This window comes from Mixophyes fleayi, chromosome 1 (genome assembly GCF_038048845.1).
Source record: "Mixophyes fleayi isolate aMixFle1 chromosome 1, aMixFle1.hap1, whole genome shotgun sequence".
NCBI classification, from domain to species: Eukaryota; Metazoa; Chordata; class Amphibia; order Anura; family Limnodynastidae; genus Mixophyes; species Mixophyes fleayi.
This window is the reverse complement of record NC_134402.1, coordinates 395,793,223-395,809,147: the sequence shown is the minus strand read 5'-3', so window position 1 is coordinate 395,809,147 and position 15,925 is coordinate 395,793,223. Positions and strand designations below refer to the sequence as shown.

Here is a 15,925-nt window from a genome sequence, read left to right as displayed (position 1 = left end):
AATGCAATGCACCAGCTGTCATTTCAAATTTCATTTTTGATCTTTCAGGATGTTCTGTACCAACTTGTGGTGATAGATGATATCTTGATCGTCTCCCACACATGAGGATACACAGGAAACACGTGGCAGAGGAGCTCATCATTTATGCTGTAAATTGGAGAAATGCATCTACGAGCAACATCAGTTACTTTTTCTGGGATTTATTGTCTCCAGATCTGGTCTCCTGGGATGCTGGATGCGATCCTGAATTGTCCTTAACCCACTGGTCTCAAAGCCATTCAACAATTTTTAGGATTTGGAAAATATTATCTTGAATTCATCAAGGGATATTTATCTCTGGTAGCACCAATTACAGCTTTGATGCAGTAAAACAGTTAATCCCAAGGTATGACTGCCAATTCCAGACAAGCCATCTTGGTGGGGGTTTATCAGTTTCATCAAGGAGATTTTTCTTTTGCGTGTTAAGTAGATCATAAGTATATGATGTGGTTGGGATAGAACTTCTTTTCAACATGAGATGTAACATCTCCTGTTGGAAAAGGGGGTTCCATATACTAGGTAGAATATTATTTATTTATTTATTTATTTATTTAACATGCCTATAAAATGGTGCATCAGGCCACCCGAATGCTTGCCTGCAAACTAATTTAAAGCTATAATTTTTTTATTTCTTTTTGCACTTTACCTGGTCAAGCCATAGTATTAAAGATGTTTTTGTGATAAAATCTGAGTACCCTGGGGTGTATCTATATGTTTTTAATTTGTTAATTTAATTTGTTAATTGTTAAAAGTGTTTATAAATATTTTTTTAAAAAAATATTTCTTGAGGGAAAGTGACAGTTGGGAGTGGTTGGTGGTTGCCGGGGGTGACAGGGTGGGAGGAGTGTGATACTCAGGACCGCTGAGAGAGATCCCTGTGTCTGCATAGACGGAGAGAGAAAGATAGGGACAGAATGAGAATCGGACAAAGTGACATATAAGCAGATTAAAAGTGAAGAAAGTGTAAGAAGAGAAGTGAGCACAAGAGAGGTGTGAGTAAAAAGGAAAGTGCTGAAAACAAATAAGCAGTAGAGAGATCTGTGAGCACACTAAACAGAGACTGAGCTATGTACTGAGGACAGTGTGAGAGGAGAGAAAATAGAGAGGTCTGTGAATACACACAAAAGAGAATGTGTAATACAAAAGATCACCAGTTTATTTGGCGTGAAAAAGTAATTTATGGGCCCCAACCACGTGCAGACCAGAATGGGAAGACTTTGGCGTGATTTGGTCAGCTTAAACATATATTGCAATATGTGGAACTAACATTCCCTGTTTTTAATATAGAACAGTACTTGATATAGCATTGATTATGTGTTTGGAGAGTGCAGAGTATCCCTGTTTTCTTTTATATATATATATATATATATATATATATATATATACAAGTTAACCCGTGCATGATACTCATGCATTCTAGTCAAATCAAGCTACTTAAGGTGTTAAAAAGGTTCTTGTCATGCCTTTGGGGCTAGCCCAGGCCTCCTCAGGGGAAGAGCGTTACTTCCCGACGTAAGCGCCCTTTTTTAACGTGGTTTTGTCCACATGTCACCACCTCATCATTTTTCTCCATCATCTCATCCTTCATCTTTATCGCCACATCTATCCAGATGTCTATCCAGACACAGGTATCTCTCTCAGCGGTCCTGAGTATCACACTCCTCTCGCTCTGTCACCCCCGGCAACCACCAACCACACCCCACTGTCACCCCCGGCAACCACCAACCACTCCCCACTGTCACCCCCGGCAACCACCAACCACTCCCAACTGTCACTTCTCCTTCAAGAAATATATATATATTTTTTTCAAATCTTTATAAACACTTTTAACAAATTAAATTAACAAATTAAAAACATCTTAGTATACCAAATTCAGCCCTTTCTGAGTTTTTTTTTCCACACACACTAAGAATTTAGTAGGTCAGTGTATAACTCCGCCCAGCAGGTGGCGCTGCAGCAAATTTCAGCCCTTTCTGAGTTTTTTTCCCCACACACACTAAGAATTTAGTAGGTCAGTGTATAACTTCGCCCAGCAGGTGGCGCTGCAGCTTGTTTTTTTTTTTTTTCACACACACACGCCACTAGGCTTTTATATAGTAGATATATATATATATATGTATGTGAAGATTAATAATTTGCTCTGCCAGAAACTTTCATAAACATAGAATTCCAATAAATTATTAGTGTTATTAGTATGGTAAATGTAAAGGTTTGTCAATTGTAAATAGTTTCAAAGTGATAACATAATGTTTAAAAATAATAGAGTAGTTCTTATTAATAAAAGGAAGTAAGTTAAGAATACACTTGTGTCATTTTAAATCTCTGGATAAATCTCCTTACCTCCCTGGTGCAATTTCAACGTATTACTCTAAATAACACCAAGCGGGGTATTACATTTTGTCTTTATAGACATCACATTTTTGCATTACTTTTCATGCTTTAAACATGCCACAAAATGCTGTTTAGTAAATTGACCCTGGATGCAATGTACCTGATAATGATATTCTGTACATGGTGTTAGTCTAAAGTGTTATAAGTATATTAAAACTTTGTTTGCATTTTAATTATTGGAAATCATTATTTTTCTTTTGTTAGTTAATATATCATGCAGTTTATGACGCTGCATCCCAATACTTGTGACTTGAATTCTAGTCACCGTTGAGTTCTAGGCATGGAGTTAATAGGAAGAGACATTTATGAGTCATTGGTTTCTGTTGTCTTGCAAAATCCTGGGTGAATGCAGAGTGAAACTTCAAAGAGTTTAGAGCAGAGCGGCAGTTCATTTCCAGGTCACTCCCTTGTAAATGAGTAGGTTGCTGTAAGAGGCAACACACAGGACTTGAATCTGCAGTTTCATAATGATAATTTTGCATAGCAACTCATATATTAATTAAATACAAACTGTTTAAAGTGATACATCTTTCTGGTCTTTTAACAGGCAAATACATGATTTGATGTATGCAAAATATTGCTAAAACTGCAAAAACTTGCTCCTCACCAACTTTAACCTGTCACAAACCGCTTCCAACACACTCATGACTTTGAAGTTACTGTAAGGGGCCTCCCCAACATAGACATTCACTTCCATGCACACCTATAGCTGCCACCATCTAATTGTAAAAGGCCAAAAGAAGCCTGTAACTTAATTACTGAAATGCGCACACATTGCGTTAAGACTTTCACAGTTGCATTTACATGGTTAACACAGCCAAGCACCCTGTCTCTTCTAAACAGGTTATAGATTTGTTTAGAACAATAAGGACATCAACTTATTAAATTGAAGTTTAATATATGAAAAAAGGGTACACTGCTTATAGATTTTAAAAAAAACAATTAATAAAGATTACATATTACATATGGCAAAAAAAAGTATAAAATAAAAGATTAAAGTTCAGAATTTAAACTTACATACAGTTGGGACTGACAGAAAAGATGGACAGCTTACAATTTGATTGTTTTCCCGAAGACTGGCCACAGCTATTAGTTGACCTAGTCTTTTAAAGAATGCTTATCACCTTCCTCCCTTGTGCCGGAGTGGAGTTCTGTCAGTGGTCAGCTAGACTGATGACAGAATTTTCCAACCTTAACTTTACAACTCGTTTGTAAAGACTTATGTCTTGTTAGGCGTCAAAACTTACTCCAGTGGCAGGACATTACCCACACCAGAGGTTCTTTGAAACTGCTATTTTCCACCTAGATGTGATAAGATTATCTCATAGTTCCCGTGCATGTAAATCCCCTGCTTTATACTAGCACAGATTGTCACAAAATAACAAGTTCATCCGTGATATGATATCACATTTCATACATTCATATTAAACTAATCAACTCAGGATTTGGGTCATGGTCTCAAAGGTGACTCCTTGTTCTGCAAAGGACATTGGTACCTATGTAGAGTTGGATGCATTTTACGTAAAAAAACAGTGGTAAAATGTGTCTGAAAGATTAACTTGGGAAACCGTGTTAAATGCATCTGATGCATGAAGATATGTTTAACGTGTCTCATCACGCAGTAGAGACACTAAGACACTAGTGGTCATCATAAAGTTGATGATGAAGAACTGGTGTTTTAAATAAAATAAATAAATGTAAAAAAAACCCCAGCCATCTCCTCAAATTGATCTAAGCACCAGCACTTATTGCCTCGGCTGGTTGAAGCAATTTGGTAGAAGAACAGCATGGGGTCCCTCCACAAAAGCAGAAGCATAGGAAACATGCAATGTGGAGTCACCTTGTCATAATGTGTCACAACCCCACATTGCTCAGCATGTGGCTGAATTCCATGGAAAAAACAGCCCCATCCTGAAAGTATTGTCAGGAAATAACAATTTTTTTATGTTGAATTACTGGTTCCAACAAGCCCTGGCATCCATAAACTTCTTGGGTATACTGGCAATATCTTGCACCAGGGGCTATACTAACAGGCATATCTGGGGCTCGATCCAGTTCTGACTTGAAAACACCCTTAGGGTACTTGTCCTTTGCTTGCCCGGTCCTCCACTCCTTCCCCCCCCCTCCGTTCCACTTCTCTAATGGCAAGGAGTCATAAGTGTAATCTAGGAGAATCTGCATACACACGAACCGTATGCATTATTGCGCACAGCAATGCCTATTTTACTCAAAGAAAACCTGTTTGTTTAACTCTACATTAACCCTATTATGTCCAAGTCCTGTTCCTAAAGACTGGTTCTAGGGGTAAGATCTTTGGTATTGGAATTTGTTATATTGTAAAGTGCCCATAATTTACATGGTTGTAAGCGAACCTAAAAAGCTCTTCAAGACAAGCCTTGTTCTTTGAAGTTCTAGTAATCTGGAGATTAGGTTGGGTAATTTATTGCACTGTCCACAGCTGGGCTGGAGCTGCCACTAGGAGACCTATGGGTCAATGTTTAGGGGACGTCTAAGGGTCAGATTAAATTCGGTGCAAGGTGACGCAATGTGTTTCCAGAACAGTTGCATCGGAGATGTTACAGAAATTTCCGCTTATTTTTCCTTGCGTTCCATAGAGGTGTGCACAATACCATGTGAGACAGGTAGGTTAGAAGACAAGCATGCAGCATAGCACATTGCTGCCTCTGTTTCTGCTGCTCAGGAGCACTCTATTTGTGTGTACAAATGAAAGCTACTGCCACGGTTTTGCTGATAACAGTAATAAATGTATAAATGTTCCTGGTCAGTAACTACTGAAGTCATTACTGTAACATTGAAAGCCTCTTTTTTGTGTCAATATAGAAACCGGTTTTCATTTAACCCCTATGAGACACTGCTTGAAAAATAAACACATGTAAAAACATTGAAAGTTAATAGGGCTCATAAATACTTTTTATATAAAGAAATATCATATTAATACACATAGGGGAATATACCTAGCTTAATAATTTCTCATCTCTGAAAACCAAGGTCATATCTTCACTGTAAACAGGCAGCATTCACTTGGGACATATAATGTTAATATCATAGTGTGCTCTGACTGTCAGCTCTCTCATATTATTAATAAAAACATGGGCTGCTCTTTACATCCATAACATTTTTATAGATAATTTTACGATGCAAAACTACTATTTTCATTGGCACAATAGCATAGTTAACATATTATGATTCTAAAATGTAAGTAAGCACAAGAATACAAATTTTAGGGTTTCTGTCTGTCTACAGCCATGCCAGTTAGTATAGTGCACCCTGACTGGTGAATAAAATGGTCACGTTTCTGGATGATTTTTAAAACTTTTTTTGTGTTCATGGTCTCTGTAAGTGAGACACACAGTCAAATTCTAAATCTGTGCTTCTAATGATTGTTAATGGCAGAAACCAGTTATTTGATTTCTGAGTCTGATGTGAAGTTTCTTGGTCTTGGTAATCAATGTATAAGGGAGGTATATCATACTTGCCAACAATGACTTTTTGTCCTCTAGGAGGGGGGCGTGGTGGGACGGCAGGATGGGGGCGAGTTGCTGCAAATTGCATCAGTTTGTCCCCGCCTCTCACAACGAAAGTGTAAATTTGTCGTGAGGGTGGGGCCAAAATGACACGATTCACAGCGAATCACGTCATTGAGGCTCCTATCCTGCTCACTTCACTAGGAAGTGGGCAGGATGCGGGAGAATTGCCTGCTCTCCCAGGAGTCCAGGAGACCTCCCCGGAATTCTGGGAGAGTGGGCAAGTATGAGGTATTGAAGCCCCTCTGAAGTTAGGAATCCATGACAAATGTCTTGCCCTATAGCTGCACTTATGCAGCCAACAAGAGAGTCCATATGCATTGGCTTATTGATCAGGTTTATACTTGCCTATTTTAAACATTTTCCTTCAAGGAGATTCCAGAAGGGAGGACAAGTTGCATGTCCAAACTGCATAATTTTGACCACGTCCCCACAGCAAAATGCTACGATGTGGGCGGGATCCACTACAAATACCTGCTCTAGTGAGGGTCCGGGAGAACTAGCTGAAATTCAGAAGTCTCCAGGACAGTCTGGAGGAGTAGGCAACTATGGATTAGATGTGGCATTTGAATCCACGCAGAGCCCTTTAGCCTTTACATGACAGCAGTGCCCCATATTAATATTAAGGGCTTACCTGGAAAATCTGGCTGTTAGGGCGCTACTAATAAAACATTATATGTATTACAAACATTTTATACTTTTGATAATAACGTACAATATGGGGAGATTGTGTATTTGGAATAATTATGGTAAAATAAAATCAAGGATGCCTATGATTTTATTGTGTGAAGTATATTAGAGATAGTATCCTATATATCAGTGGTCGAAGTGGGCGTGTATGCCATACCGCCACTACTCCTACTGCTTTCATTGTAAAACTATCAAATTCACTTACATTTTCCATACCGCCACTTCTAAATTTCCACTTTGACCACTGATATATATACTGTATACAGTTTCTTGCATAGATTTTCCTAGATTAATCAAATGACCAGGGAGTTTGCTGTATATGCAGCTCTCGCTTTTCAGAACCGTGCAAGTTCATCTTTTCCTGAAGGGGTATAAGGAATTAGTCACAATTTTCAGCTCCTTCCCTCATTTGTATGCAACCACTTTTTATGGCAAAAATGCATGTGGAAAACGGTGGTAATCGTTTTTACGATCACCACCATTCCGACACCTGTCATGCCTCCAAACACAAACCGAAAGAAAAGAAAATCGACTTGAAAATAATTAGACTTACCTTCAAGACGACGCTGGAGATCCCCGAAGGCAGCAGCATAATGACAGGAAGGCTTTCCGATTGGAGAACTGACCCCCTCTGCTGCCTGACGTCATTGCGACGTCTGTTAAGCTAAATTTACAGCGGTAATGTTTGGTTAAGTGTTTAACCACTTAACCTTAGGGAACCTGTCAGGCGCCGTCTCCGCACTGACACTTGGTGCAGGAGACGGACGCCTGCACCTTCCAAGCAACCACGTCCTGTTGCCTAGCAGCGGGACGCTATCTCTGCTCACCTGTCTGCAGCCAGCATGTCTTACCGCCAAAATCTCCCTAACCCTATCAGGAGGCACCTTAGGGTATATAAGGCATGATCTGACACATGTTTATTGCCAGTGTCTTCAGCCTTGCTCCAGCGTTTGTTCCTGTGTTGCTGTTATTTGGATTCTGACCCCGGCTTGTTCCTGACATCTCCTTTGGTTCCTGATTCTGGCTTAGAGTGATATTTGGTATTGACCCGGCATCCTGACCATTCTCCTGCTCCTGATTTGGCTATATCTGTTCCTCTGGTTTTGACCCAGCTTGCTGACTACTCTTCCATCCTGCATCCTGGTGGGCTATCACCTCTGCCTCAATTTTTACCTCGCCAGCTGACTAATACTGAGGGCCGCGACCTGCACGTCCCTTGCAGCAAAGTCCATACCTCCTTGCGGGGGTTCCTGGTGAAAACCAGGGGCGTGTTAGACTCCGCGCCTTAGTACTCAGTAGCGCCACCTGCTGGCAGGTATCATCAATTCCACCTAGTGATTCTGACAGGACCCCACATTGCCGCTTTAAATTTTGCTTGACACACGTCGCGATGACGTCAGGCAGCAGAGGTGGTCAGTTCTCCAGTAGGAAAGCCTTCCTGTCATTATGCTGCTGTCTTCGGGGAGTCGATTTTTATATTCTTTCGGGGTTTTTTTGGAGGCATGACAGGTGTCGCAATTACCGGCATAGTTTTATCGTACCCCACCCGTGAAAAGGTTATACCTCTAGCATTGTCGAAAAAATCTACACTGTAAAACTTATGAAGAGTTGGACGCAACTTACGCTTAAAATATAAGTGTAAATTGTGTCCTTTTAAAATACATCAATTACTCTGTATTCATAGTAGAGATGGTCACTGACCCCCGTGTTTTGTTTTTGTTTTTGTTTTTGGATCTGGATTACCTTCGTGTTTTGGTTTTGCAAAACCGCCCTTGCGTGTTTTGGTTTTGGTTTTGGTTTTGTTTTGCTATTTTTTTAAAAAATACAATTTTTTTGGTCTAAAATAACCTAATTTAGTGCTCCACCAGTTTCTTAGATAAGTGAGGTAATTCTAAAGCTAATAAATGATGAAAAAAGTTTAATCCATGGTAGGCCATCCTTAATTCGAACACTTGTCTGCAAATTATACAGACAAGCCTGGGTGTCTACCTCCTCCATCTTTGATTATTGGCAATGTAGCCATCGTCTTTGGGTGTATATTACACCCTCCACTTGTAGTTGAATATAAAAAAAGCAGCCTGCACAGACTGTGGAATTAGAAAGTAAAATTAAATGGACCACGGTAGTTTGGTGGCTATCTATGCAACCCCCGCCCTCCACTTGTAGGTGAATATAAGAAAAGCAGCCTGCACACTCTGTGGAATTAGAAAGTAAAATTAAATGGACCACGGTAGTTTGGTGGCTATCTATGCCCCCCCTCCGCTTGTAGTTGAATATAAATAAAAAGCAGCCTGCATAGACTGTAGAACTAGAAATTCAAATATACAAAGAAATGGACAAAGGCAGTTTGGTATCTGTCTGCATCAGATCCCCTCTCCACTAGGAGTAAAATAGAAAACTATTCAGCCGTTATATAATCTAGAATATAAATAGAAATTGAGAAAGGCAATTTGGTATCTGTCTGCATCATAATCATCAACATCCTCATTAGCGCCCTCGTCACCTCCACAAATCTCCCCCTCATCCTCTTCTATTTCCAAAGTGGCATCCTCAATTTGTGTATCACCGGCTATACTCGGGCTGTTCAGGTACACATCAGCAGAACTGCTGAAAGGGCCCTTCTTTATGGGTACACTAACAGAATGCTCATGATTAGACATACCACTGTTGGATGGACTCTCCACAGGGATTGGTGTCATTTGTGAATCAGAGCAAACATTATCCTCTAATGCCTTACTGTTATCTTGCAGCTCGGCTTTGACGCGTAACAGTAGTTGTGCACCAATTGTAGGCTCGGTAACTTTTTGGGATCTGCCACTAATAGCTAAAGGTGAAGGCCTCATTCTCTCTTTGCCACTGCGTGTGTAGAATGGCATGTTGGCAATTTTTTTTTTTATCGGCACTTAACTTTTGCTCAGTAACACTTCTTTTTCGCTTCAACACAGTAAAAAAAAAATTAGTTTTTGTTTTTTGGACTGATTTCGAAACACTGTGTAGTTTGACATCGCCTTGCCCAGATAACGTACTGGGAACACTAACATCAGGACTGGTGACAGAACCTGGTTGCTCATTCTGCTCATATGTGGACTGGTTTGAATCCATTCTCAGCCCAAAGCACTTGTAGTGCTAAAAATTATTTGGTAGATACTGCTGACAGATAGTAATTTTGACAGCCAGAAATATTTATGCACAATTATGGGGGACACCCCAAAAGCACTGGGGAGTGCTAAAAATTATTTGGTAAATACTGCTGACAGATAGTAATTTTGACAGCCAGAAATATTTATGCACAATTATGGGGGACACCCCAAAAGCACTGGGGAGTGCTAAAAATTATTTGGTAAATACTGCTGACAGATAGTAATTTTGACAGCCAGAAATATTTATGCACAATTATGGGGGACACCCCAAAAGCACTGGGGAGTGCTAAAAATTATTTGGTAAATACTGCTGACAGATAGAAATTTTGACAGCCAGAAATATTTATGCACAATTATGGGGGACACCCCAAAAGCACTGGGGAGTGCTAAAAATTATTTGGTAGATACTGCTGACAGATAGTAACTTTGACAGCCAGAAATATTTATGCACAATTTTGGGGGACACCCCAAAAGCACTGGGGAGTGCTAAAAATTATTTGGTAGATACTGCTGACAGATAGAAGTTTTGACAGCCAGAAATATTTAGGCACAATAATGGGGGACACCCAAAAAGCACTTTGAGTGCCAAATATTGAAAAAAAACAAAAAACCCCCTATCCTCCTCTCTTCTCTAGCGATTTTTGTTAGCACAATTGGAATCAGAATATTGTATTCTCTGTCCCTGCTCTAATCAGCCTGTGACTACACCCTGCTCTCTCCCTCTGTCAAATGGCGATGGATTGCTGTGGAGGCGTGTATTTATAATCTTGAAGTATCACGAGAACCGAGCCCCGAGATCAACGATGTCACGTTGACGTTCGGCCTCGATTTGGATTCCGAGCGGGCGGGAGAGTACCGAGCCTACTCGGCTTGGTACTCGTATACTCAAAGTTCGGGTGGGTTCGGTTCTCGAGGAACCGAGCCCGCCCATCTCTAATTCATAGATGCATGTACCTTAAGAATCGTATGCTAAATCTGTACAATTTATTAAGATACCCATGAAGCGTATCCTGCATTGAAAGTATAGGCTATGCGTTATGCGTATCATACTCTATAAGACGTAGGCCAGACAAAAAAATACTAAAAAAAGTGCTGCCAGTTGAAGTTGGTATTAGCAAAATCAGGGGGGATGAAAAGCATGGGGTCCCCCTAACATTTGCCAATATCAGTAGTAGGCTAAGGCAGCCTGGGCTGTTGGTGCTATAGCAGGGATACCCGCAGAGTGGGGTCCCCCTTCCATAGTATCAACCAGCCCTTGGTGGATCAGCAAGGGGCTGAATTCTCAGGGGGAATAGGCCTGCAAAAATATATGCGACCCCTTCCCCTTAGGATTACCCGGCCCCATGCTGAATAGTACTAGGACTATTCACACATACCTAGAGTGGTAGGTGTGGGTTAATAAAGTTAAATATAGAAATAATCATTTTGTCTGTATACAGGTTCCACCATTCCCAGGCCATCATTAAGTGGATGGACATGCTGGTGTTTGTAGTACTACAAGCACCAGCATACCCATGGCTACAAGGACACGCTGGTACTTGGGGAACCAAGCCCAAGGTACTTTAGCCATGTGTTGACCAGCCATGGGTTGATTGTCACAATGTCAGGGGGACCCCATGTTGTGGGTTTCCCTGCTATAGTGCCGCCATGCTTTTTGTCCCCCTGAAGTTGCCAGTACCAGCCTAGACTGGCAGCATTAGTGCTAGTTTGGCTTTTTGGAGGGGAGGTCCCACTCGCTGGGTTTTTTATTATTATTTATTTTACTTTTACAGCAATTGCAAGATCTGTGCTGATCATTATCATCATCAGTACGGATCTTGTCCCTTCCCTCTCTTGTTCTGCCCCCTACACTTTGAGCGGGGCAGTGGGGAGATACATCTAAATCTGCTTGTAGTAAGTAAAGAAAAAGACCATTTTGCCCCTTTATGTGCTTTAATTTTTTATTACATATGTTTAGCTGTCTTTTCCAATAACAATGAAACTATATTAGACAAAGGCTACTTGTTTTCTACACTTACATTAGTGATAAATGTAATTTTCAAAGCTGTTCTTTAGAACATTTGCCTCATTGCACAATTAGCCATCACATTTTGGTAACTAAATTTGGCATTAACCATTTCCAGTATGCCCCAACCACACTACACAGCAGAATGAGTTGATCGTCGTTTTCTCTAGAACTCCAGCGAGAGGTGAAAATACAATTACAGCACGGAATAGCATTCTGTGGAATTGTGAAGTAGCAGCTGAAGATTCCTCACCAGACTGCACTACTCACCTATATGGAGCAGCCTGTTCTGATGCAAAATTCCATTTGCACAAAATTTTTTCTCGTATCTCTGTCCTTCATTCACTTTACGTACGAGTCCATAGTTTTCACTTCCTCATTATGACCTGACTGTTGCGAGTAAGTGATAGATGATTATTTACCCACCAGTCTTAAAATGAATATATAATATTTTAACTATAATTTTATTTTGCAATACTAACATTGTTTGTTATATTTATTTAGAATATATGCAAGTATTATGGCATACCCATCTATGTTAGCAACTTTGTATTTGTTTTGTTTATTCCAGAGCCTCATGCGATCCTTTTGCAATCTTAATGATGTGGGCTTTCTTCAAGTGAAAGTCATAAGAGCAGAGGGATTGATGGCAGCTGATGTCACAGGTAAGAAATGATGGTGCCTCTATATGAGAGTGTTTGTCAGGAAATTAACATATACTCCAAACAGCTGTTAATTAAAATGTAGAAAAAAATTGAAATGTTTTGTTGTGATTTGATGACACTTGTTTGTTAGGTTTTCCACCTGGGGCATATACTATACCGCAATTACATTGGAAAAGATGACAAGCATCTACTGGTTGGTTTGCAGTTTATTTTAAGGAAAGGGAAAATATCATTAAAGTGATGTCTTGGTAATAGCAATCTTCGTGGATTCTGGTGAATATAACTGTGTGAAGTGTATACAAATGTTCTATTTGTCCCCTCTAAGGGTATTGACTTTTTAAAAAAATTCCTGTCCTGACATAATTAATGGTAGAATTGACATGCAATAATAGGTGGAGTGAAATGTTGACATCTTGTTGTTGACAGTATATAAGCAGCAGATTTTCAGGACTTATAGGACATCTCAGTATAAAGGAGACATGGTTTTTATTTGTTTATTATTATTATTATTATTATTATTTCCTGAAGAGCAACTACAGAGTTTTCCAGAATTTAAAATAAGCAGATGAATTCTACTACCTTATGTATCAGTTGTGACCTACACCGCTTAGATTGAAAGCTCATTTAGTTAGGGCCATGTTTCCATTCTGTTTCATGCAAATTTATGTTATTTAATTGTTTCATGACCTCCTCAATTTACAGCGTTATGTAATGTTGGTGCTTTATTAATAAAGGATAATAATGATAAACTACATAGTTTACTTCATCAATACGTAGAGTAACAAAGAAATTTAGGCATTATATATCATCATCATCATCATTTATTTATAGAGCGCCACTGTTTCCGCCGCACTGTACAGAGAACTCATTCACATCAGTCCCTGCCCCATTGGAGCTTACAGTCTAAATTCCCTAACATATACACACAGACAGAGAGAGGGAGAGAGAGACTAGGGTCAATTTGATAGCAGCCAATTAACCTACCAGTATGTTTTTGGAGTGTGGGTGGAAACTGGAGCACCCGGAGGAGACCCACGCAAACACGGGGAGAACATACAAACTCCACACAGATAAGGCCATGGTTGGGAATTGAACTCATGACCCCAAAGCTGTGAGGCAGAGACGCTAATCACTTAACTACCAGTGTGCGCTTGCAGAGTCTTCATTTTTCTCTTTTATGTACCCAACCTGACCATGACCCTAATGAACCAGGTGCTAAGACACCAGGCGCATAGCTGCACTTATCACAGTATAGCCCAGAGCCTGTACAACATTGGTCCGTCGTTAGCCAAACAGGTTGTCCCATGGTAGAATGTGAATTGATCATGTCACATTTACAGCCAATATATCCTTCTGCTGTCCAGTATCTGGCCACATACACAGGGGTGTAGGAATTAACATTTTCATGGGTTTTCTTGCGTTTGGCATCTCGTTTTACGACAGTTGTGATAGTGACTATAGATATACAAAGACTCCCAATCCTATGTTCATTTTTGTCAGTGTTTCAGGGGTTGACCAAAAATGTATGTATACATTATTAAATAAATATTATTATTATTAATTACCAATTAGTACAATAGTTGTTAGAAAGTTAGATAAATTCAATTGTTTATCTTAAAAATTTACATTTTTCATAGTCATAAACCTAGTTTTTATTCAGATTTCATTGACAGCTTAATCTCATTTGATTGGGAATATTTTTAAATCTATAGTGTCGAAGTCGTATAATTGGATGAACGAAAGTATATTGGTTTGATATTGGTTTGCCGTGCGATTGCAAAGCGTACGCCATGTAACACGTGGCGTGATGCGATCGCACAGTAAAATACGCACGCGCTCACACACTCGCATTACAACATTTAGTTATTTATATAATTCATATTCATATTGGTTTCGTCACACTGTAATTTATGAGCAGATAATATTTGGTTTATTAGTAGTATATATATATATAAATATATAATGATTATACGTACACTTCAGTGATATATATGGTTCAGGTTGTGGGAAAGGTGGCATGTCTGGTATCATACTTAAACCCTAATCATCAGCAGCTGTCCGGTGCAGTCGGCGAAGAGATCGCACATTGCATACTTTAGTTATTGATATTAGGGAATAATCCTTTGTATGATGCTGGCTATGAAAGGAGCAGACCCCCTGGAGAGACCACCCCCACCTTTGGATTCCTTAGATTGAATCAACCTATAATCTGTTTACCCTGGACCCACCCAACGTCTGGACCTATAGAAACAATCTACGTCATCTCTATTGTTCAAGTGTAACACTGTACTGTATATAATCATCGCTGCACACCCCCTGGTTCTCAGTCAACTCTGACACAGTATTCTAACAGATATACTGTCCACCGGGTCCCGTGGGTGCGCAGCGAGCGCATGCGATAGCATCGGTATGTATTTATCTTTTGGTATTGGCTGTACTGTACTTTATCATAATATAATAATGTATTGAATTGTTGACTATTTACATCTGCTAAAATAAATCACTTTGTGCTTTAGAAACACATACAATTGATTGGGCAATGCTTATTTTAAAACAATAGAATTACTTTAATAATTGATACTGCCTCACTGGTTATGGTATGTGAAATAAATTTAAATTGCTATATCTCATGTTTGTTACTGGACAAACCGCACAAAATTCAGGGTAATCGTAAAAGTTCATCATCAATACCGGTTATTTATTAAATGTTTATGAACGAAACACTTAGAGATTTTTAAATAATCAAATCAATTAATCTGTACTAAATCTACACTAGGTAATTCTATAATAAGGAATATTTGGTAGTTATACTAAGACGATCTATGATTTAAGAAAGTTTCACAAGTTTAGAACAGATAACATGACTTCAGGAAGTAACATAAAGGCTTTTGTGTAGAAGTTCATGTGGGGGGAGGTAAAACACAGTCTTTGCCCACCCAACAGAACTCATGGGGGGCATGTGACCCCTCTACCTCCCCCCCCACCGGTTCCTACACCCCTATGCATACATATAATCTCTGGCCAGGTAAATCTTACAATGTGGCCAGGGCTTCCTATCCCTCTAATGCATGGATTAAATAATAATGTGTTCAATAATTCCAAGGATAGGTAAGTACATTAAGTCCAAAATAACTTCAGTTTAATCCCTTAGTAAACTTAATTTAATCCCTTAGTATCCTAATATGATAGTTTCCATATTTCCAAGATCAAGTAAAAAAAATGTTAACCTTACCATTCAACCTCTAGTCCTATTCCAAACACTTAGGGCTAGATTTACTAAGCTGCGGGTTTGAAAGAGTGGGGATGTTGCCTATAGCAACCAATCAGATTCTAGATTTCATTTATTTAGTGCTTTCTACAAAATGACAGCTAGAATCTGATTGGTTGCTATAGGCAACATCCCCACTTTTTCAAACCCGCAGCTTAGTAAATCTAGCCCTTAGTGTAATA

At 39.4% G+C, this 15,925-nt stretch overlaps 1 protein-coding gene across 5 annotated transcripts in view; it reads left to right on the top strand.

Annotated features, from left to right (window-relative positions):
• MCTP1 (multiple C2 and transmembrane domain containing 1) overlaps positions 1–15,925 on the top strand; it is a 663,759-nt gene that overhangs the window by 358,378 nt on the left and 289,456 nt on the right. For all 5 annotated transcript variants that reach the window (XM_075181055.1, XM_075181045.1, XM_075181079.1 and 2 more), the window contains one exon: positions 12,382–12,475. In XM_075181055.1, coding sequence (XP_075037156.1) covers positions 12,382–12,475 — 94 coding nt within the window. The remainder of the gene's footprint in view (positions 1–12,381; positions 12,476–15,925) is intronic.